This window comes from Balaenoptera musculus, chromosome 5, assembly GCF_009873245.2.
Source record: "Balaenoptera musculus isolate JJ_BM4_2016_0621 chromosome 5, mBalMus1.pri.v3, whole genome shotgun sequence".
NCBI lineage: Eukaryota > Metazoa > Chordata > Mammalia > Artiodactyla > Balaenopteridae > Balaenoptera > Balaenoptera musculus.
This window is the reverse complement of record NC_045789.1, coordinates 75928502-75952587: the sequence shown is the minus strand read 5'-3', so window position 1 is coordinate 75952587 and position 24086 is coordinate 75928502. Positions and strand designations below refer to the sequence as shown.

At 36.2% G+C, this 24086-nt stretch overlaps 1 protein-coding gene across 5 annotated transcripts in view; it reads right to left on the bottom strand.

Moving 5' to 3' along the window:
- Nucleotides 1-4208: 4208 nt before the first annotated feature.
- Nucleotides 4209-24086, bottom strand: part of PDS5A (PDS5 cohesin associated factor A) — a 132555-nt gene continuing 112677 nt past the window's right edge. For 3 of the 5 annotated variants that reach the window (XM_036852329.1, XM_036852332.1, XM_036852333.1), the window contains 7 exons: nt 23874-24006; nt 23196-23315; nt 20308-20370; nt 19430-19575; nt 17760-17868; nt 13782-14134; nt 4209-6909 (listed from right to left, as the gene is read on the bottom strand). In XM_036852329.1, the coding sequence (XP_036708224.1) occupies nt 6906-6909; nt 13782-14134; nt 17760-17868; nt 19430-19575; nt 20308-20370; nt 23196-23315; nt 23874-24006 (928 nt within the window). In that variant the 3' untranslated portion in view covers nt 4209-6905. Of the gene's footprint in view, nt 6910-13777; nt 14135-17759; nt 17869-19429; nt 19576-20307; nt 20371-23195; nt 23316-23873; nt 24007-24086 lie in introns of those variants that run through there. The other 2 variants (XM_036852330.1, XM_036852331.1) reach the window with 1 other exon arrangement.

Below are 24086 nucleotides of genomic sequence, written 5' to 3'. Positions count from 1 at the left end.
TGTATATAATAGTTTGCATCTGCTAATCCCAGACTCCCAATCCCTCCCTCGCCCTCCCCTTGGCAACCACAAGTCTCTTCTCTATATTTGTGGGTCTGTTTCTGTTTCACACATATGTCATTTGTGTCGTATTTTAGATTCCACATATAAGTGATATCATACGGTATTCATCTTTCTCTTTATGACTTACTTTGAATAGTATGATAATCTCTAGGTCCATCCATGTAGCTGCAAATGGCATGATTTTGTTCTTTTTTTATGGCTGAGTAATATTCCATTGTGTGTGTGTGTGTGTGTCTGTGTGTGTGTACCACATCTTCTTTATCCATGTGTTGATGGACATTTAGGTTGTTTCCATGTCTTAGCTATTGTAAATAGTGCTGCTATGAACATAGGGGTGCATGTATCTTTTTGAATTAGAGTTTTTTCCTGATACATGCCCAGGAGTGGGATTGCTGGATCATATGGTAACTCTATTTTTAGTTTCTTAAGGAACCACCACACTGTTTTCCATAGTGGCTGCACTAATTTACATTCCCACCAACAGTGTAGGAGGGTTCCCTTTTCTCCACACCCTTTCCAGCATTTATTATTTGTAGACTTTTTAATGATGGCCATTCTGACTGGTGTGAGGTGATACCTCACTGTAGTTTTGATTTGCATTTCTCTAATAATTAGTGATGTTGAGCATCTTTTTATGTGCCTATTGGCCATCTGTATGTCTTCTTTGGAAAAATGTCTATTTAGGTTTTCTGCCCATTTTTTGATTGGGTTGTTTTTTTGTTATTGAGCTGTTTGTATATTTTGGGAATTAAGCCCTTGTCGGTCGCATCATTTGCAAATATTTTCTCCCAGTCCGTAGGTTGTCTTTTCATTTTGTTCATGGTTTCCTTTGCTGTGCAAAAGGTTATACGTTTGATTAGGTCCCATTTATTTAGTTTTGCTTTTATTTCTATTGCCTTGGGAGATTGACTTAAGAAAACATTGGTATGATTTATGTCAGAGAATGTTTTGCCTATGTTCTCTTGTAGGAGTTTTATGGTGTCATGTCTTATATTGAAATCTTTAAGCCATTTTGAGTTTATTTTTGTGTATGGTGTGAGGGTGTGTTATAACTTCATTGATTTGCATGCAGCTGTCCAACCTTCCCAACACCACTTGCTGAAGAGACTATCTTTCCTCCATTGTATATTCTTGCCTCCTTTGTTGAAGATTGACCACAGGTGTGTGGGTTTATTTCTGGGCTCACTGTTCTGTTCCATTGATCCATATGTCTCTTTTTGTTTCAGTATCACACTGTTTTGATTACTGTAGCTTTGTAGTATTGTCTAAAGTCTGGGAGGATTATGCCTCCTGCTTTGTTGTTTTCCTTGAGGATTGCTTTGGCAATTATGGGTCTTTTATGGTTCTATATAAAATTTAGGATTTTTTTTTCCAGTTCTATGAAAAATGTCACGGGTAATTTGATAGGAATCCCATTAAATCTGTAGATTGCTTTGGGTGGTATGGCCATTTTAACAACATTAATTCTTCCACTTCAGGAGCATGGGATATCTTTCCACTTCTTTGAATCATCTTCAGTTTCCTTTATTAGTGTTTTCTAGTTCTCAACATATAAGTCTTTCACCTCCTTGGTGAGGTTTATCCTGAAGTTTCTTTTTTCTTTTTGACGTGATTTTAAAAGGGATTGTTTGTTTACATTTCCTTTCTGACATTTCATTGTTAGTGTAAAGAAATGCAACCAATTTCTATATGTTAATTTTGTATCCTGTTACCTTGCTGAATTCGTTGATCAGTTCTAGTAGTTTTTGTGTGGAGTCTTTAGGGTTTTCTATATATAGTATGTCATCTGCATAGAATGACAATTTTACCTCTTCCCTACCAATCTGAATACCTTTTATTTCTTTTTCTTGTCTTGATTGCTGTGTGTCTTTCTTCTATTTTCCACTTAATTGTGGAATATTTGTAATGTCCTTCATCCTTCCATAGGAACTGTAAAATTTAGGTAGCTTTGACCTTCAAAACACAACGCCAAAATTATCAGTAAGAGAGAAATCACGCATCAACTGAAGATCAGGCCTTTGGACAACAAACACTTCATTGCCATTTATGTTACCATTGTGATGAAAAGGTGGAATTAGGAGACTGCAAATGATGTAATAGACTTCTAGAAAGAGGCAGGCCCTGCTACACATAATTATAAGCTTCCCTGGGCAGGCCAAGCTTCCAAATGGGCAATGAATGCAGAGACCCTGGACTCCTGGGCCGATTCTATGTACAGCATTTAAAAGAGCCTGCTCGTAGAATGGTCATAAGTAAGGTAGTTTTAAGGGTACCAGCCTTCTGCCTTTCAGCTCTTAACCTGCGGTGGGTGGCAAAGGGGCAGGTTACTCTTTTGTCTCTGCACCTGACCTTTCTCTTGGAGGATACACTCCACCACACATGCCAGGTGAAACCGGATGGCAAAACTGTCAAGACCTTCCTGGGAGGGAAAGGGTTTCAGGCGTTTTTTTGGGTTGGGTGGCCACCAGCGTGATCTCTCAAAAAGGCTCAGAATAAAACTAAAATGGGTGCTTTGAGGGGTTGCTGCCTGGGTCCCCATCAAAATTTGATCCTTGGAGAAGCTCACTAAATCCCTACAGTTTGTCCAAAGAAGCCACAGGAATTATCAACACACCAGAATTTATGCTTGAGATGGGGGTGTACTCAGGATGGTGGACAACCAAGGTTTGGGGGCTGGGACCAGGTATTCCAGAGTCTGTGAATAGAGCAATGTTTTGTACAAGGGAAGTGCTCAAGTGGTGTTCATGCTGCTGAAAGAGCCATCTTCTAATCTGTCCCCAGCCCACCGTTATGGTCACCTCCTTCCAGGGGGCCCTCAGTCTGGAGAACTGACTCCTGCATCAGGTCCAGCTAATCCGGAGGTGGGTGGCTTGCTCAGCCCAATCACTTTAGGGACCTACGTGCTCAAAACAGTTCTCAAAATTAACACTTCTCTAGAAAAGGTAAGGATTTTCTGCTTCTACAGCATCTATGAGGTCCAGGCAATGGACACCTGAACAGCCATATATGCCCATGTTGTGCCATTTGCTTTATATTGCTAGTCCTTCTAAGGCACCCATCTTAGTGTTTTAATGCCAGCCCCTGCCAATGAGCCCAGTCTGTACAGAATGGTTACCTCCCTTACACTTTCTTACTGGCTTGCACAGATCTGGACCTTGAACTACGGCACTCCTGTGTATAACTGACCTCCAGTTGATTGTTTTTCAAGCTTCTCCCGGAAGAACGCATACAGTGCTGTTTCTTAAAAGGATGCGTGGTCTTTGCTAGAGAAAGGAGTAACTAGAGAAGGAAGGGGAGGAAAGTGCCTTAAGTTGTAATCAGCATTGATTAAAAAACGTTATTTGAGAAACACCCCAAAATTTGAAGTCCTGATCACCAACTAGCCTGGCCCATGTTCCTTAGAAATGGTACTTTGTACATGTTCCTGTTGGACTCTGAAATGGGCACAAGATAAAATAAGTGAAGGTTATTATTACTCTTAAATGGGAATGAAAAGCTGGAGCTCTAGTTTACAGGCTGTTTGATTATGTACACTCATTTCCATTGATTTCCACTGTTGCTGGCTTGTAGCAAACTTTAAACTTCTTGTAGGCAAAGCCATCATTATTTAGGCACGCTGCAAAGCTCGTCAGACTGCTGGAGACTTGTTGGTCACCAGTGGTTTCTATTGACAGTTACTCATGTGAATAAAAGCATCCCAAGTGTGGAATGATAATCCCATTCAGGGTAAAATACATAACCAGTCATGATAGCTTCTCTTACTTCTCATTCTGTTCACCTCTTATTCCAGATACATATATGTAATCTGTTTGCTCTCTGTAAACTAGTTTTTGAACTAAATGTGCATGTCCAGAATTTGTGATAAATAGATGTATGTATCAATAGATAGTATGAATGGAGGGCCACTTTTAAGTTCTTAAACAATTTCTAAAATTTCCCAAATGTCCGTAAGAATTTATCATCTATTATTATGTTCTCCCTCAGTCACTGTAAGCCACATCAGAGTATGTAGTCAGGAAGTTCGAAGGTGGCATTTGATCCCTAATGTGCAAACTCCAGAATCTAAACAAAATATGCAAAGACATTTTATCAGCTTGTGACATACCAAGGGGGTTCATGAATATTCAGGGTTCCACACTACTATATAATGCTGCATTTCTTGGTTTTATTTGAAAGAATGCATATTTTTAGCATTTTATGGTAGGATTTTACACTTGTCATTTACACAAATTACAAGGTTCTCTTCAAGTCTTTAAAAATTTTTTTAAAAAATTCAGCCCATGTGCAGCACAAGAATATGCAAAACTACTTTACATTATACACACTTTTTATCAAAGGAGATACAAAATTCTGGCTTGTAGTTTTAGACAAATACAAGAAGCTTCAAACTAGACACAAAGGGGTAACATTAATTCTCAAATGTAAGTAAGTCTGCACTTTGTATTGTATTTCTCTGAGATGTGAATACCAAATTCCTAAGGGATTTTTACTTTTTCCTTTTTCAAAGGAAAAATGACAAGTTTCCCTTAAACAAGTCCCTCCCCATCAGCTCAGTCTATCATCCTACTCTCCCATCCCTTAGTGCCAGATACTTGCTTATATTAAAAAATCAGGGGTGGGCCATTTACATATGTATGTGGACCAGATCCTTTTAGCTAACTCCTCTCTTGCAAAAATCTAAGCAGCCATAACTGATGGGAATGGTCTGCTACATTATGTTAAATATGACTTCACACTAGGTAATCTAGACAGCTATGATGCTGGGTAATTAGTTAAAAGGAGATAGATGAGAGACAGAAGGCCCTACCAGTGTGCTTTTTATTGGTGGCAAATTGGTGGCCTTTAAGAATCAAGCTGTCTGATTCTACGAGAGCTTCAAAACCTAAACAGAACATGCCCACTGATTGCTTGAGGGACCTCTCTGATGCTTATGCATAGGTACTCTTTTTCAGCATGTCGGAGGCAATATTTTATACTTTCCTTCTAAAGGGTTATGAAGAGGCAATAAGGAAGAGTAGAGCTCTTTCTGCCCTTTCAAAGATATTATTTTCTATATCACTGGTATCCACTGTTCCCTAGCCATCATCCAATACTTAAATGTGTATGTATATGCATATTTAAAAGAATTACCCATCTTTCAGTCAGTCAGTATACAGCCAACTCTTGATTACCTATGAGAACATAAGTGACATTTACTACCAGAAAATTTCATTTAACATAATCTTTTTTTTTTTTTTTGACACAGCTCACGTTCAGTTTGTTTTACGTCTCACGTAGACTACAGCCTGTCAAGACCAAGTTATCACACAAACGTTTATGCCCTCGAACCCATGATAGGTGTGTGCAAGGACACTGAGCACATTCAGATAGGGCTTGGGGGAAGGGCTTAAAGTGGGGAATGGGGGCAGGTGATAACTCTGGGCGTGAGAAAGGACCAATCTCAAGTTCCTCCTGAATTAGCTCTTATGGTATGCCTTTGTTATTTTAATTTTATGATTACTGCAAAATCTAAAACCTGAGGCAGTCACTATTTTATATAGATAATGGAGAGTTGACTGTAATCATGTTCTTTGTTTCTTTATGACTTTAGCCCTTTTACATAAAAAATTTCACAAGAAAACATAATATAAAAAGATTAAAAAAGACTACCATATGACATCTAGAAGCATTTATTTTATGCAAAAAACTTAAATATGAATATGTGTACACAAAAAGTGCACACATTACCTATGCTGAACAATGCCAAGAAACAATATATTGATGCAACAGTTGTTTTCTAAAATAAACATAAAAACGGAGCGCGGACTGGCAGACAAAAAGCAAAGCACTTACTTCCCAATCGCACAATGCTGAAAACTGATGGCAATCCTAAACTCCTCCCACTGTCCTTACAAAGCTGCCAGAGTCCAACTATTTAAAAAAATTGCTTTTTTTTTTTTTTTTTTACATCAATAATAAAAATCTGGTGACAAACATTATAAAACCAAATGCTGGACAGTCTTTACTCCTTTAAAATTCCAAATATTCCAACATAATCACAGGAGTAAAAACCACTTTAAATTGATATGCTTTATGAAACAAACAACAATATGTACATTTATTGCAAATTATATTAAACTAAAATGGAGGGGAAATCAAAATATGAAGTGATACGAAATCAATAATAATTTTAATTATTTTCTCACTCTGATAAAAATCAGAAAGCAACATCTATAAAATTGCCACCACATCACTTTTCATAGCAGGGAACTGAAATCTGTACATCTCATTTTGCAGAAAAGTAGGCAGGCAGAAAGAATTATACATAAAAGTTTCCAAAAGGAAAAACAAAGAAATATTTAATCTGATTTCTTTTCTTCTAAAAAATTAATTCAGTAGACTTCTATTATTTTCTTGTGTAACATGGGAAATTCCTGGCTCTAAAATTGATGAATTCTCACTGTCAGTATAAGGACAATCCTGTTAATTTCTTTAAAATAAAGACTGCAGCATGGAAATTAATGGTGTATTATGCTGTTAAACTCCAGATATGCAGGAACTGGAACCAAGTGTTAAGCAATTTGCTTAATTATTGACTTTTCATAAGAAAAGTCTGGGGGGAGGGTAGAACAGAGTTGCTTTTAGCCTCTCTCTCAAGAGTTTCTGCTGTACATTTCCATCAAAGGACTTGTGGTCAAGTGAAAAAAGGAAGTAATAGCTTTTTTCAGTTTTCAAGGCAGAAAGTGTGTTTTGAAGTTAACTTCATTTTCTGTTCAGGGTCATTTTGAATCCAAGTTTTTGCAGAAGCTAGAGCCTGCTTCTGTTTGGCCTTCATTTTCTCCCTTTGCAAATGAATTTTCTTTTTACCTTGGGGGTAGAAGAAAGCAATGTTAGAAAAGATATAAACAGGAAAACAAACCATACACAGATTATTTCATTTCTATAGTTTAGTTATTATCTAAAATCTGAAAATATTTTTTCATTGTTCATGTGACACTTTAGTTGATTTAGGAATCTTTCCCTAAATTACATAATAACACAATACCAATGAAGAAGTTTTTATTTTCAACCATTAAGCATTGCTACCCAGTGCCCAATCTGTTTATTACTACAATAAAACACTAAAAGCTATTTGAAGTAATTGTGATTTTTAATTAATACTTTCAAAATTATGTAGTAGAAAAATTACTAGACACTATGGCAAATGAATTTAAAAGCAGCAAAATAAGTTCTGTTCTTTAGTGTATTAAAAAAAGGAGGAAAATTTAGCTTAATTCTGTTAAGAGAAATGCCCCACTGATCCTATTTCCCTAATAGGGAGGGAAAATTATGACCTCTGGAAGCGTGAAGTAGTGGGATAGGGTCTCTTTCTCTTCTCCCCTCACCTACTCCTCTCTGGGAGAAGGAAGAACCCATCTAATGGGTGAGGGGGTGGGGTAAGGAGAAACTGAGCATACTGGGATTTGGTCTTGTCTAGATTTGTTCTCCTTTGCCTCCAAAAGGTGTGTTCTGGTCTACCTGAGGTTGTTCAATTTAGGGGCAAGGCATGAGTTGTTACCTGGCCTATGTCATTCCACATTTGGGTGGCGGGGGGGAAGCGCGGCTTGTGGGATCTCAGTTCTCCAACCAGGGATCGAACCCGAGCCAGGGCAGTGAAAGCCCAGAATCCTAACCACTAGGCCACTAGGGAACTCCCTGTCATTCCACATTTTTAATCAGCCACATCAGTATTAAGACGGTTATCTCCTTTTTAACAATTCCAAACTTGGGAGAGAAAGATAAGGGGGCTGTTTACGTAATATTCCCAAACCCCAACATAACATATACCTTTTTATAAAGATAACAATGCTAACCAAAAAAAGCTAGTAAGTGATTAAGATTCTTACATAGTATTAAATTAATGTTATAATAGATAAAATTTAATAATATGATATCAAAGAATCCTCTACAAGCTGCCTGCTGCACCTTCAGGAAGCTTCCCTTTACTAGCTCTGAGTCCTCAGTATCTTCCTGGCTGCTCTCACAGACTTTTAAACGATCCAGATCACTGGAAGAATTTCCTGGACTTGATTCTATGTCCCAAAGTGAATCGCCATCACTTCCGAGCACTTGGCTTCTGAAAAATTTCATATTATTTTGATAAAAATTCACTTGTTACTGAAGAATATTCATATTAAACTAATACACGGTTGTTTAATACATGAGGAAACACACTTAGGGGATACTTTAAGATACAAACCCATGTGATGTGAGGAAACTCTCAATATACAAATAAGCACAGGAAATCCTCTGCTTAAAAAAATAAAAATTCCAAGATTCCTGAACACTCCAATATTAAGCATACTAAGCAAACCATATTAATCCAAAGATGGGAAAACTATAGTCTTATTTATAGGTAACTTCCTTAAATTCACAGTTTCCCCGTAAGTCCCAAGTTTAAGGACTGTGTCTCCACTGGTGTTTATTGGTATTTTCTTTTTTTCATGGAAGAATTTGGCCTCAAAGATAAATAAAACAAACTCAAAAATCAGCAGACCTATAAAAACACATTTTCAATGCAAAATATTTGGAATTGTTTTCCATTTGAATAATAATTCAAAAACAAAGGAAAAACAAGTAAATAAACAACTGAAATGATGATGAATCCTCCATTCCCAAACTCAGGAAGCCAACATTAAGTGTCCAGTTGTTCAGATACTATTTCCCGACTACAGTATACAAATGGCTGATTTTCATAAATTTACAGGGTAAATTCAAGGAATTTTCTCAAAAGAAGTAACAATTCCAAATGCAGCCCAAAATATAAACAGGAACATTTATTGGCACACACACACACACACACACACACACACACACAAAACCTCTGATGGAACAGATTTACTGCAAAAATCCAGAGGGATCTAAAAATCCTACAGTTAAGTTTACAAGTTAAAACGTATGAACTCCCAGATTAAGTAAATTCTATGCCAGGAAATTTCTGTACACAGTTTTTGTATTTTGGTGGAATAACATATCTATCCTTGAATTAATAAAGTATATAAGTAGGAGTCATACTAAAAATTATTATTTACCTAATGTCAGTGAGAGGACCTAGTAAGAGGAATTCTAGAGGGGTGTGCACTTGCTACACATAAGTGATTGCTATGGTATTTAAATGACTGTAGAGGCTACCATTTATCAAGGGTCCTACTTTTTATAGGGCTGAAGGATTAATGAGGTTACAAACATAAAGCATCTAGACTGTGGTTGGAATATACTAGGGCCTCAAAAATGGTTTTCATTAATTATTTAATAATAAAGTTGAAATAATCATACAATATGATGAGTATAAATACCAAGTAATAAAAATGGGCAAGTTTTCTGGAGGTGGTCCTAGTATACAGTGTAGACTGACTGCCTTGAGATGATCTTGTATTCAGACAGATCTACAAAGGAGCACATGGAGTAAAGAAGGGAGGGTAATGTCAGGAAAGGCTCTTTTCAGGTGTTAATGTAAGGACAGTTGTGATCAGCGCAGGAATTGACCATCAGGGAAGTGAGAAAGCAAGCAAGTAAAGTGTGTGAAGAATAATGCAAGGTAAAGGAAAAGACAGATGAAATAGTGTTAGAAAGCAGGGCCACAGAGAAGCACAAGGGTGCTGGGCCTTATTTCTCAAAGGCTTGCGTTCAAGCTTAAAATCCGGGGGTAAACTACTTTAGTGCAGTAATCCAGATCCAGATCTGGTTCCACAATGCACGGACTCTAGGCTACGCTTCAAGTTGCCAGGGCAATAAGTGAGCTGTTCCTACCATTCTGGGTTCATCTTTAGCTCAGAAATGCGGTGCTTGATGGCTCTCAGCTTTGGCAACCCTGTTTCTTCTTTTACTAATGAGATGGTTCAAAGTGTAATGATAACCTTAACAGGATGATTCAAGGTGTTATATTAGCTCTGTATTCAGAATTGTTCAATCATGTGGCTTTAACCTGTATCTGATCCTCACCAGGTCTCAGGAACATACAGGTGAGATGTCAATCATAGGTAAATACCTTCGGTTAATCAAAAGTTATGTTTAGAATCTTGTAGGAAGGTGAAAGCTATATAGTTTCCCATGAAATAAAAATAAAGCTGGCATCTTCAGGATTTTGACCACTCAACGTTTTCTCAAGTTGAAGGATAGTTAGAACAACAGCTGAGTCACAAACAAGAAACTTTTGTTTCAGTGTGCCTGTCTATTCCATCGCTTGGTGGTTACTACACCTTAAAACATTTCCTTTTACACATTAAGAGAAAAAAAAAAATAACAGAGTTGTGAGTGTTCATAGAGGAGGAACATAACCCCAGCTGCCACTGTTAGCAGTACAGTAAGGCGATTAATAAGGGACACAGCCTGGATTCAAAACCCTGTTCTGTGTAGCACTGGCCAGGTGGCCTGAGAAAGTAATTTTTTCAGGTCTAACCCCCTTATCTCTAACATAGGGTTGTACTTGCTTCATAATGATTGTTGGCAAGGCAAATATACATTCAACAACCTTTCCTTATTACCACTATTATTTCTACCAATATATATGCCAAGCACCATTGCAAATACCCCATACATTATTCTACCTAATATTCACTACGGTCTTTCAATGTTCTTATAGCATTAGGTGCTTCACTTAAGTTTGCCACTTGAATTCAAGAACATCTGATCTCTCTTGGTTTTTTCCCTCTCTGAAGCTAAAATACAGGGGCTTCTGTTTGCATGAACTCTGAAATAGGTTAAAAAGATGACTATAGTTGTTGTTTGGTTTAACCTACGATTATTTTAAATAAACTAGCTTCTTATGTAATAATTATAAATAATAAACTATATGCAAAGATTTTCCATTTCATAGAAACTACCACATATATAAACTACATTAGCTATTTAAAATATGGAAGTAAATATTTTCAAAGCATCCTCTGTTAAACTAGTTTTGTGTGCATGTATAGTTCCTGTAGAATTAAGACTTAATTTTACCTTAAAGTACAATATAGTGTGGACTCCAGAGTGACGCTGCCTGGTTTTAATGCTGCCTCCACTATTTATATAAGCAAAGGGACCAAAAACTATATGGACTCTCTCTACTCCTGGTTCTCTCCTCTTTATGAACTGGGGATAATGATAGTACTTACCCATGTAGAGATGTTTTAAGCATTTAATAGGTTAACAAAGAGCTTAGAATTGAGCCTGGCTCATAATAAGCATTATATTAGTGTTAGCTATTATTAATCTTATGTAGCAATTTTTTAAGTGAAATAAAATATATGTAACATAAATCACTGCCATTCATCTCTAGAATATTTTCATCTTCCAAACTGAAACTCTGTACCCATTAAATAGTAATGCCTATTCTCTCCTCCCGCTCTCCCTGGCAACTACCTCATGCTGTCTCTATGAATTTGACTACTCTCGTATCTCATAGAAGTGGAGTCATATAGTGTTTGTCCTCTGGGGTCTGGCTTATTTCACTTAGCATAATGTCCTTAAGGCTGATCCATATTGTGGCATAAGTCAGAATTTCATTGTTTTACATAGTAATAAAAAAATAATTCTTACACTTTTATCAATCAGTAGACCTAAAGTGAAAGTTTTCTGCTCTATTCTGGAATTGATAAGCTGGGGAAGTATATTCTTTGAGGGCAAGAACCTATCCATTTTGGATACTTTTGTACTGCCAACATCCAGCGCAATGCTGGCAGTTTATCTGTCCGTATTTGTTAGAACAAATGAGAAGTATAAGGAGCAATACTCATGTGCCTATAGTGCATTCAATCCTGTGCAAGAGGCTATCATGAGTAATAGAGTTTCTGGAGTAAGTTAGGTTTCCAAGCCGAAGTCATAATGCTAGAATTTAAGGGCAGAGTTGTATATTAGATTCAGGAAAGAATGGAAAAGACAAAAGGAAGCTTGGGAGAAAGTTTCAGAATGTCCTTCTATGTTGTGTTAGCCACGAATTAGTAGTCAATACTTCAACCAGAAGTTTCTGAAGTATGTGTGCAAAATCTTTGATCTGTTTTAGTGAAGTACAGTGTTATCATGAACACCAAATTTAACCATCTAACTTCACTGAGAATATAAAACCATCAAAGAATTCTGTATTTTGGATAACACACTGCTCAACTGATCTACTAACTGGCATACTTAAGACTTCTAAGGTGTCTTTTCACTCTTAAAAAAGATGTATTAAGAGTTTTAAAAAGGCCCAAGGCCATTTTTAATCAAGACCAGTCTCTGGCATGTAAGCCATTTTTGTTGGTTTGTTTAATGTTTTTGGGGCAAATGGTGTAACTAAAAGCAGAGCAATGGGTTTTACAATGCTCAATTTCAGAGACAAGGTTGGTTGCTACTGAAAATATTTTCAGGGTCCAAGTAAGTGCCTGGATATTTTGGTTAGATGGCAAAAGGACAGCACATGAGAGGTAAGGTCAGGTGGCTCAGGTGGCCTGGGTGTGATGATCAGTATTATGTGGGTGAGGAATGGCTAGAATTCTAGAAACCCTTAAGAGAATTCTGGCAATCTCCAACGAAATTTGTTCAGCTTTTCTATAACAAAATATATTAAGAGGTAAAGCAACTAGAATTCAAAACAATGGTTAAAATAATTACTGAGCATTTATTCTGTACAAGGCATTTTGTTAAGTGCTTTATATTTAATGACCATTTAATTCTTGGAACAGTCCTTTGAGGAAGGCATTATCATCCTGCCTTAATGATGAAGAAAAGGAGGCCGAGGTTAAGTATGTTGTTCCAGGTCAAAGGTCCAGGTTTGAGGAGAAAAATTATAAATTTGCCCCCAATACTGCCTTTCCTTACCACACTTTTAGTCCATAAAAGTAGAAGTGACTAAGTAGAAGAAACACCCATTACTTAGTCAGGTTTGGGCCTGGATCAGCTGCCATGAGATGTTGAAAAAGGTACTCATAGACACTTAAAATGTAAGAAAATTTAGTAGCTCAAACGTCCAAATTTCAAAAGTGGTAATTTTAAAAAATGTACTTACAAACACATATGCCTTAGCAACACTGTACTTTATAAAAATATTGAAGCAGGATGGTGAGGGTGTCCTGACATGATCAGAGATGGTTCTTTCCTAGAAGGAACTCAGAATCTTACAATCTAATTCAGGGGGGAGATGAATGAGGTATAGGTATATAAGGAAAAAGAAGCAGTGTAGAGCTAAGTTCTAATTGTAGACCAAGAAAGGAGCCAACTTCTAGATCTCCAATTGGGGCACCACTGTTACAGTGTGGAAAATCTGAAATGCCAACACAAACATGATCAAAGATGAGCAGCTGTGAGGTTACTCCCATTGGGGAGGGTGGGGGAAAGGTAAGGTGCTGACTTATGTTAAAATTTACTGTAACAAGTGGAATTAAAGAGCATGCCATGACATCTATCTATTCCACTCTGGGATCTCTGTATCAAAAAGGTAGCCATTTATATTTAGAAAACCCCATGCAACTATGTGAGGGAGACCAAGACAATGTTATCCTTGCTAATAAATAGAAACATCAAAAACCATATCCTAATTAAAAATTAACCAAAGAAAAAAAGGAGATCTCTCTTCAAATTGTTGTCCTGAAAGTTAAGAGATAAAAGCAAATGCCACCATAACTTACTCAGGAAAACCAGGGGCAGTTTTCACTCCCAAATGCCTAGGTGTTTGGGGGTGACTGGCAACTAGGATTAAAACAAGATGTCTAAATTAAAAGTTCAGAAAGAATGGTGTACGTTACCTTTGTAAGTCAATTTGTCTCTCTGCTGGTGCTGCCTTTTTGGCTATGTCTTGCAGTTTGGGTGCTTTGGCATTACCTGCTTCCAAACCTCCAGGGCTTTCCTGATTGACTGCGGCTCTCTTTCTTCCCTTGCTAAGAGGTTTATTTATATCATCATTTCTGGTTGCATTGCCCTGAGATTCAGACTTGGGTCGACGTCCTCTTCTGGGTTTTGAAGGGGCAGGTGGTCCTGATTCATCTACTTTCTCATCTGCTTTTTGTTGGATATTCTCTGCACCAGCTGCTGTTACTGTTCTTTTCTTTCCTCGGTCACTGCTGATGTTGCCCTGGGCAGCCTGATCAGAATTAATCTCCTAAAAGAGCAGAAAACAATTCTATGAACATAAATTCCTTAAATATCACTGATCTATACTAGAAAGAAGCATTCTGCAAGTATTTTAAAAGAGTTGGAATTCCAGGGCTTCTAATTAACTGCTTACATCCCATGAAGAATGTAAACTCCTTAAGGGTAAGGACTGAACGAGGTGCCTACCATAGTGCTTGGCATATATAATATACTCAATAAATGCTTACTAAAGTGCATAGGCAGTTATATAAGAGAAAACCTACTCAGTTTTGCTTTCACAGCCATTTTAAATGAAAAGGTCCTTTTTATTGTGGTATGCTCTTAATGTATCACTTTTCCAAAGGGGGGGATGTTTTCATAATTCAATGTTATTTTCTTTCTCTATGATGCATCTAACTATAATAATCTTTGTAGTTCTGTGACATGTGCCTTTAACATGGGCAGCTAGACTTAAATCCTTCCTTCCAGGATGATAAGCTAATGAGAATGACGACTTCTACTTCTTTTTCACCCTCTTGGGATGTGGAGAGTCGTGTTACAAAAATCATCATGAGGGAACAAGAGTAAGGTGGTCCACAGGATTTAAACTGTAAAACAATACAAAATGGATCAGAGAAAAGATATGCGAAGGCACCCTGGACAAAGATGGAGATTCCTGGGCAAAATAAGAAGGGTCAATAAAAACAACTAAGTGTGGTTAAACTTGAAGTAGAAACCATTCAACTGAATGCCTGTTAGGTGCAGTGGCTGCTGGGCATAGATTGGGGAACAAAACGGTTATTTTTCCTGTCCTCAAACAGATTAGCATAGTAGGTGACTGATTTTTTAAAGAGTAAACAAACATTTTGTTACAGATTACCCTAAATGCTAAGAGATTAAAGAAAAGGGCATTCAGAAAAAAAAAACAGAGGGAGCATCAATTTCTCATTGGTTCTTCTGGGGAATATTAATTAAACAATATCAAAGCAGGACTTATCACATGAAAAGTGAAGTATTTTAGACAGATGGAAGAGGCAGCATGAAGTACCTGAAGAAGGAAAGAGCTTGGAAGATTTAAGGAACTTGAAGTGATGTGAAACTGGTATAAGGTAGGAGAAGCAGGTATGGACCAGATCATGAATGCCTTATGGGGCATTTAAGAAATCTGATTTTATTCTAAGTGCTAATAAAAGTCATTGATGGACTTTAAATAGAGGACAAACATAATCCAAATTATATTTTAAGAAGATCACACTGGCTGCTATATTTGGTGATGAGATTGGAAGGGAGCAAGAATGTTAACAAGAAGGTAAAACTACTACAGTATCAGACGTTGAATTAGGGAGTTCCCTGGTGGCCTAGTGGTTAGGATTCCAGGCTTTCACTACCATGCCCTCGGTTCAATCCCTGGTCGGCGAATTTCCTGCAAGGCGCATGGCATGGCCAAAAAAAAAAAAAAAAGTTGAGTTAAACAAGAAGAAGATAATTTAAAAACGGGCAAATATGAACAGGCAGTTCACACAAGAGTACATCCAAATGGTCAACAAAAATACTGATCATCAGAGAAATATAAATTAAAACAATAGTGGGGCATTAGTTTTAATACTTTAAACTGAAAAAAATTCAAAAGAACTATAAAACCTGTTGTTAATGGGTATATAGAGGAAAAAGTACCCTGCTGGTAGAAATGTCAAGTGTTCTAATTTTCGAAGAAAACAATATGAAAATATCTAAAATCTCTAGTATATTTACTCCTTGACCTAGCATTCCCACTACTAGAACTTATTAGCCCCTAGAAACAACATCACCAGTAAATTTAATGCAACATTGTAGTGACAAAGAACAGGGAAAGGAAGATTTATGTGTATACAAACATGAAAATGATAACACTGTAGAGAAAAAATTGAACACACAGATAAGGCTGTTTAAAAGGGGAAAAAAAGACTATTAAAGCCATGCACATGATCCTATTTACACATTTATGAACATTATGTATATGTGCATATGTATAAAGAACTCATGCAAAAGCCAAATGAAGAGGAAATGGGAGTTGTCAGCTGTAGGCATGAAGAAATTCAAGACTCTAAAGGGCAACACTGGTGGTACTAACTGCCTGCTCCACGGAATGTTACTGTGTTATTTCTTCTTTTAACCACCTCCCTTATTCATTCTTCATATTACCATTTGATTTTGCTCACAGAGTAAATAATAGGAGAAAATGTTCTGATTTGTAAACATGCATATACAATTTGCTGGATAATTTTTATATACGTAACTAATAAATTGGTTTATGCATCAATCTTTTTGAGCAATTGGTTACCAAGAAACACTCTCTTAGATCTTTATCTTCTTTTAGTACAAAAGATAGTGTTTTGAGCCTGCAAGACTGAGAACCAGACCCTGGAAAGAAATGATCATATCAACTTATGGGAGATCTGACTGGGAAGCTATCAGGCTTTTGTCAAAATACAACCCCTGTCTGTTCAGGCAACAGTGTATCTGCTAAAACATTCTTTGGAAGTATGAAAAAGTTAAAACAGTGTTTGGAACAATATAATATTACAGATCAATCAAAGTAATATTTTGGCCCCTCAGAAATTAGAATTTAAATGTCCAATTTATCTTCTATACAATTCTACAGCAGAGGTTGAAAAGGTTATAGATAGATGTTTGTACTAGATAAACATTTGCATCCCTGTACCACCTCTTAATACATATTATAAGCATGTTTAAGTATCTGTGGCAATATGTGTATCTGCATCTAAGCATGATTATGTTCCATGTTTAATTCTATAGAAGGATCCCACAATATCTAAATCTACTGGTTTCTGAATTCTAAGAGTTTTGAAAGTGAGAGGTTCCCTGTTACCTGAATTTACTGACATACTGAAGTTCAGATAGCAAACAGCAAGAGTCTGGATAGTCAGAGACTGACCTAAAAAATGTACCCTTACCTATTCAGTTTGAATTCAGATAATGAGTTTGGATAGGAAAAGTTCAGCTACTGTGGAATAACTGTATAGTCCCATATTTTATGTACCTGAGGATAACTCCTAAAACATTTGATAATATCATAAATATATGGGGGGTAAAAAAAGTATGTCAAGAACATGATTCTATAGAAAAAGAAATAATAGTATTAGGTCATTCTTACTGAGGAAAGTTATCCTCCTACCAATGTTATACTCCTTTCTGTCCTAACAAAAAATTGTTGAGAATATCGGGGGCCACAGTTAAAAGATACACCATCAAAGAATGCAGCTGTTAAATAAAAACTCAAACATATTTTAAAAGGTCAGCTCATTAAGTTTAACTTAAAACAACAACAACAGAAACAGAGTGTTGATCCCTGGTGGGAGTCAATAAAGTTTTGAAAACAAGATCTCAAAAACACTTCAGTTCCTATTCTTTCAAGGTATTGGGAGAAGTACGGTGGGAGAAGGTGACCACAAACTCTGGTAAATGAAGAGAGTGGACATAGACAGAATCACTTCTGTAGAGTGGAAGCCCAGTAAGTATAGCAGGGGGTGGTATACACAAAGGTATAGTATGTAGTATATATTAATGTGTCGACCATGGGTTTCTTACCCCATCATAAAATTGTAGTAAGAATCTCCATGGGAAAAACCCACTTGTTAAATTTTAAAATTTACCTTATTCTTTACTGGGTCAATATTCTTTACAGGTGTCACAGAAATAATTCTCACAGGGTTCTCTTCATTTTCACTAACTCCAGTTTCTGCTGCCTCTGAACTCTGTTCCCTGTTGAAGAGAAATAAACCAAAGCTTCTTTATTTCACCACATGAATAGGAAGTGTACTCTCTCACTATACCATTAAGGAAAGACGCTTAGGCTGATTTAGAAGTCTGGCCAAGTGAAGTAACATTAACAAGACTCAGATCTTCTGTGGTTACAGACTACTGCTCTACTTTATCAAGTTTTGGATTTCCATCTTACCTTACTAATGTAAGACAGAAATAACTGCCTAAAACCACCAGATAGAAAGCTTAGTTGACAAGCAACAAACAACACAACTATTCTATAAGCCTATCTGTTGGGGGTGGAAAACCCTAAAACAAAGCAAAAATACAACAGATGGGGCTTCCCTGGTGGCGCAGTGGTTGAGAACCTGCCTGCTAATGCAGGGGACACGGGTTCGAGCCCTGGTCTGGGAAGATCCCACATGCCACGGAGCAACTGGGCCTGTGAGCCACAACTGCTGAGCCTGCGCGTCTGGAGCCTGTGGTCCACAACAAGAGAGGCCACGATAATGAGAGGCCCGCGCACTGCGATGAAGAGTGGCCCCCGCTTGCTGCAGCTAGAGGAAGCCCTCACACAGAAACGAAGACCCAACACAGCCCAATAAATAAATAAATAAATAAATAAATAATAATTAAAAAAAAAAAATACAACAGATGAGCGTAGAGTATAGTTTTCTCCAGTCTGTGTTCTTAATGCTCTGCAAGGGAAGGGGCTGCAAGAAGAGGCCATAGGGGAGGTGTCTGACCCCCACCATCTATGTAAACCACAGATGTTCCACGTTAATTTTTTTATATTTTGGGATTCTACTGCTAAAAATGTGTTTAAAACACCACCACTGAATTTATGCTTAAAATTTCACGAATTAGAATAAAATCTTTAAAAGCCTCAATATTTAGTGTTGGTAAGAGTAGGGTCAGATGGAAAGTTTTATGCAGTAGCTAAGACAGTAAACACTTGACATGTTAAACATGGAATCTTTTTAAAAAATATTTATTTATTTGGCTGTGTCAGGTCTTAGTTGTGGCATGCGAACTTAGTTGTGGCATGTGGGATCTAGTTCCCTGACAAGGGATCGAACCTGGGCCCCCTGCATTGGGAGTGCAGAGTCTTAGCCACTGGACCACCAGGGAAGTCCCAAACATGGAATCTTTAATAAGTGGAAAATGTTATTAACAATGTTATCTCTACTCATGCTATACTAATTTTGAGTTAAAAATTAAAAAGCATATAAATTAAATATTTAAAGAGTTACATTTTCAGTTCTCCTAAGTGTTAAATTTAAACACATACACACACTTTCATGTAAATTAGTTTTACTATATTACTAATTCTTACGTTTTTCCATTTAACTTTTCTACACATTTAGAATGCTAAACAGTTTCAAAATGTGTAGTACACTCTCAATTTCCATCATTAATTATACTAAAATTTAGCACTACTGTTTTTTACTAAGATGTTTCCTAAAGTCCATTTTTGTGATACAGTGCTTTAAGAAAAGAAACTGAAAGATGAACCAAGTAGTGAGTGATAGTAACAAAAACAATTGGAGAAAAAAATTGCCTTGATCGATTTCCGGTGGAAGGGTTCAGCTCTGAATTTACATTAATATTGCTTCCAGTCTCAGCTCCAGTGCTTCTAACATATGGTTTCCTTCCCGTTGCTGATAAAGGCTTGTTTACTGCACCTAGTACTCCAGCAGGTTTTGGCTAAAAATTACATATATGCATGTTATTTTATACCTTACTGAAAGGAATACATACAAATTTAGACACATGTAAGGGATACTGTTTCGCTTAAGGCCAGGAATTGTTGTTGCTTTGGAAAGTTAAATCTTAAATTTATTAGAAATGATAGTTCTGTAAAACTATATCTAAACATAATTACAAATCAAAAGCATTACCTCTACTTAAAAATGACTATGCAATATTTAATTATTCCTATTGCTCAATCAAAATAAAAAGTGTCCCTAAAACAGTGAAATACATAATAATTAAGACATAATAAAATGTATTACAGGTAAACTGAGTATATATAGTAATAGTTTAGACACTTTATAAAATATTAAATTTCCCTTTGCTCTTTTAGATGTCATATTACCTTTATAGAAATTAAATTATCTAACTTATTAGTACTTTAAAATTATCTTTATCTTACACATCTAAATTTATTATACCATTTTTCAGGGAAATCTGCTGTGTGAATTCTAAATAACTTGAAGCCTATCAGTACTGTTGAGAACACATGGTTGTAATTCTAAAGTGGTTCATGGCAAAAAAAAAGCCTGAGAGAACAAATGCTTTAGATGCTATAATCCACAACATGATCCCTAAGAATCAGGAACTATAAAATCCGAGGGACATTTAAAGGTTATTTCTAAGAATAGCAGAAGTAATATGCACATGAGATAAAGATCCCCCAATTATCTAGTACATTAATACCTTTCCTGTTAACAGAAGTACTCTTGTCTCTTCTGAAATATAACTCTTGTCATTACAGAAGTCCTATCAAAAAAACAAACAAAAAAAGTGAACATATTTTTATTGTCCATACAAGACTTTTCAAGGCATTCTGCTTTACAATAACAGTTTCATTTGTGCTAAGAAACATATCAAACCATCAAAGCATATTTCATGAACCATACCATAAGTCTAGTTTTAAAATTAACTCAGTGACACACAAGACTTAGTCAAATGTCAGATATAAATTACTTAAATCACATTTTTTTTTGGCAGCGCCACGCGGCTTGCAGGAGCCTAGTTCCCTGACCAGGAATTGAATCCAGGCCATTGGCAGTGAAAGCACGGAGTCCTAACCACTGGAATGCCAGGCAATTCCCTTAAATCACATTTTAAATAAAACACACTTCTATTCTTTCATACGGTTCAGGGCAAACAGTCTCCAGTTTATTCAATGAACTATGTTCTCCACTCTATTATAAAATTTACTTTTTAAAAATTTATTTGGCCGCACCACGTGGCACGCGGGATCTTAGTTCCCAGACCAGGGACTGAAGCCACGCCTCCTCAGTGGAAGCACGGAGTCTTAAGCTCTGGACTGCCAGGAAGTCCCTAAAATTTACTTCTTTGGGGCTCTCAAAGCATCCAAAATGGTACTATGCATATATCAGGCACTTAATATTCACTAGAAGAACCCCACACAGAATCTCAAGAAAATTATCCTTACTGAAAAAAAATCTGTTACTTTAATTAAAAATATTTTGTTTCCTAGAACCATAAGTAGACTGTCCAAATCATAAAGGTAAATACACCATCAAAATGTAATTAAGTCAATTATAATGTTCTTTGGCAGCAGTGATATTAACCAGTTAATAAATGAATTAAACCAAATGTGGACACTGATGATACTTCTGAAAGTTATATCTGTGTAAGAGTTCGATTTGATCCTGTGGTGCCTCTATGTGTTAATTATCCTGGGAATAGCACACGAGTAAACCACAATGGTCTCACGGAAGCAAAATGACTTACTACCATCTGGAAGTTCATTAATTTTTAAGAAATCGCACTTAAAAAATTATTTTTCTTTTATTAAGTTTACCTTCACACTAGTGTCACAGAAAAGAACAGAGGGCTTAAATGTGCCTATAAAAAGAAATAACACTTTTGGCATGTGTTCTAGGCAAGGCTGTATCTTTCTTTTCTTCCCCACAAAGGCTTTTATGTAGCTAAAATAAATGTTACATGAAGATATACTATAGCTTCACTTAGCTCACTATCTTAATATGCCTAGTTTTCTCCTGTCTGAATTTTTACCATATTAAAAGCAACATATTAGAAAAGGAAATGAGGAAAGCTGATCATTGAAAACAGAAGAAAACTGAAATTATTATTAAGAAGGCTAAAGACATTCTAAGTTTCATATCAAAACAAAAAACAATTAGAATTAGGTGTAGTGACAAACAGCAATTTAAATTCTTGATGATGTATGAAGATTCTATTTGGGTACTATTCCAGTCATGATAGCCCTGGGTCAACAATAAAGTAAATTTAAATTCAAGAGCTCACTCAGGAGTATTTATAAAGACCAGTAAATTCAATGAGAACAGAAGTAACTTTGCGGGCTTCCCTGGTGGCACAGTGGTTGAGAGTCTGCCTGCCAATGCAGGGGACACGGGTTCGAGCCCTGGTCTGGGAAGATCCCACATGCCACGGAGCAACTGGGCCCGTGAGCCACAATTACTGAGCCTGCGCGTCTGGAGCCTGTGCTCCGCAACAAGAGAGGCCACGATGGTGAGAGGCCCGCGCGCCGCGATGAAGAGTGGTCCCCACTTGCCGCAACTAGAGAAAGCCCTCGCACAGAAACGAAGACTCAACACAGCCATAAATAAATAAATAAATAAATAAAAGAACGTGAATTTCTTAAAAAAAAAAAAAAAAAAAGAAGTAACTTTGCAATCTTTATTATTCCTACCAAAACCAGGCAGAGTAAATTCTGAGTACTAAATCAAAGTCTGATTAAAATTCTTGTTGAAAATTTTAAATGCCTTATTTTTTCCAATTAAAAATATTAAGGATAGTTTTTTAAACAAAGCACAGGAAAGTTAAACTTTAAAATACCACCTTAAAGTGGGTAATAAATAAAAGGCATTCTTTTTGGAAAAGTTTCTTAATCCAAATTAGCTGGAAAAACTTAAAGAGCTTTAGTTAGCTGAAAAATTTACTTACATGGAAAACTTCATTTGCTGACAGCAGAATAAATGTACTATTTATTATTAATACCATTTATTAAATGCTTACTTTGTGACAAACTCTTAGAAACCTAGGTATATTAGTAATTGTTCACAGGTATTATCATCATCTGCATTTTAGAGATGAAGACATTGAGGCTTAGAAGAGTTAACATGTGTAAGGTCCCTCAAATTAGAAATGGTTGATTTGAATCCAAGTCTGTCAATTGCCAAGACCAATTCCATTCATTCTAACATTTTATTTCATATATAGATGTATATATATTTATACTCTACCAAATATTTTGTTTACTTCTTGTCTGAAAAAAATACTAACAGTGTTTTAATGAGATGAAAACAATTTAAGAAATTTGAAAATTCCTCTTACATATTAGAAATATCCAGAAGGAATAGCTCACATAGGAACACCACCACCAAGCTTGATTTGTATTCTCTACTCTGTAAGGTGAGAATGATATTTTTCAGGCTTTGGAAGACAATCTCCCATTTCTTGATAAACTCACAGAGGTATATATTTTTTTTTACTCTGTAGTCAAGACAGTCCAATACTTGCCACTAGGGTTGATAGTAACAAATTTAAATAGGTTTAGTATGGTAGAAAAATGAAGGGAAGAAAATTACCTTTTCAGGTTGTGTAAAAAATTTCATTGGAAGGACCGGATCCTTTGGTGAATCTGCATTGCACAAAGCACTTTTACTATTTATAACACACAGGGCCACATCACACACTGTATAAAGTTTCTAGGGAGGAAAAAAAAAAAAAATCACATATACCTTTCAGTAGTGAAAAATAACCACAAGTACCAATTCTAACCAACATATAAAATCGAATCAAAACAATAATATGGGGTTATTATTTATTCCTTGAACATTCTGCATTTGTATTTGGCATTTCTTCTTATGTAGCCTCCTAGTAAACAACAACAAAAAACCCTTCATCTTAATTTAACATGAATGCCAAGTATGTGTTAAAAACAACAAACCAAACTAAAGGAAACATACAAAAAGAATATCTACTTGTCTGTAACTCTTACTAAAAGTTCTTAAGACAGCATAGCTGTAAATTTTACTAGTTCTTATTCCTGTGCTCTGTAGAAGTTTTAATATCTTTTTCAAAGTAATAAACGTTCTTCAAATAATAGAACTCAATTTAATGAAATAAAGTAAAAACTAGGTATATAGTTTTAATAAACATTCTGTAATCTATTTTATTATGTAATAGGAAAAACAAGTGGGACAAGGGTCATAATATTTTTTCCTGTAATATCTTAATACCCACTGGCCTAATATATATCTTACTTCATTTGTCTTGGATTCATCTGGAGACTGGGCATCTTTTGTTAGCTTGATGTTCTCGGCCATCTTTTTCATAAAGGCATGGCTGTTATTTTCATTCTTTGTCATTAAAACTTCAAGCATGAACCACAGGCACCTAAATGACAAACATATTCACTTAGTAAAGAGACTGATTGTAGGTGCTTTTGCTTAAGGGATTATATAGCTTACTGGGAA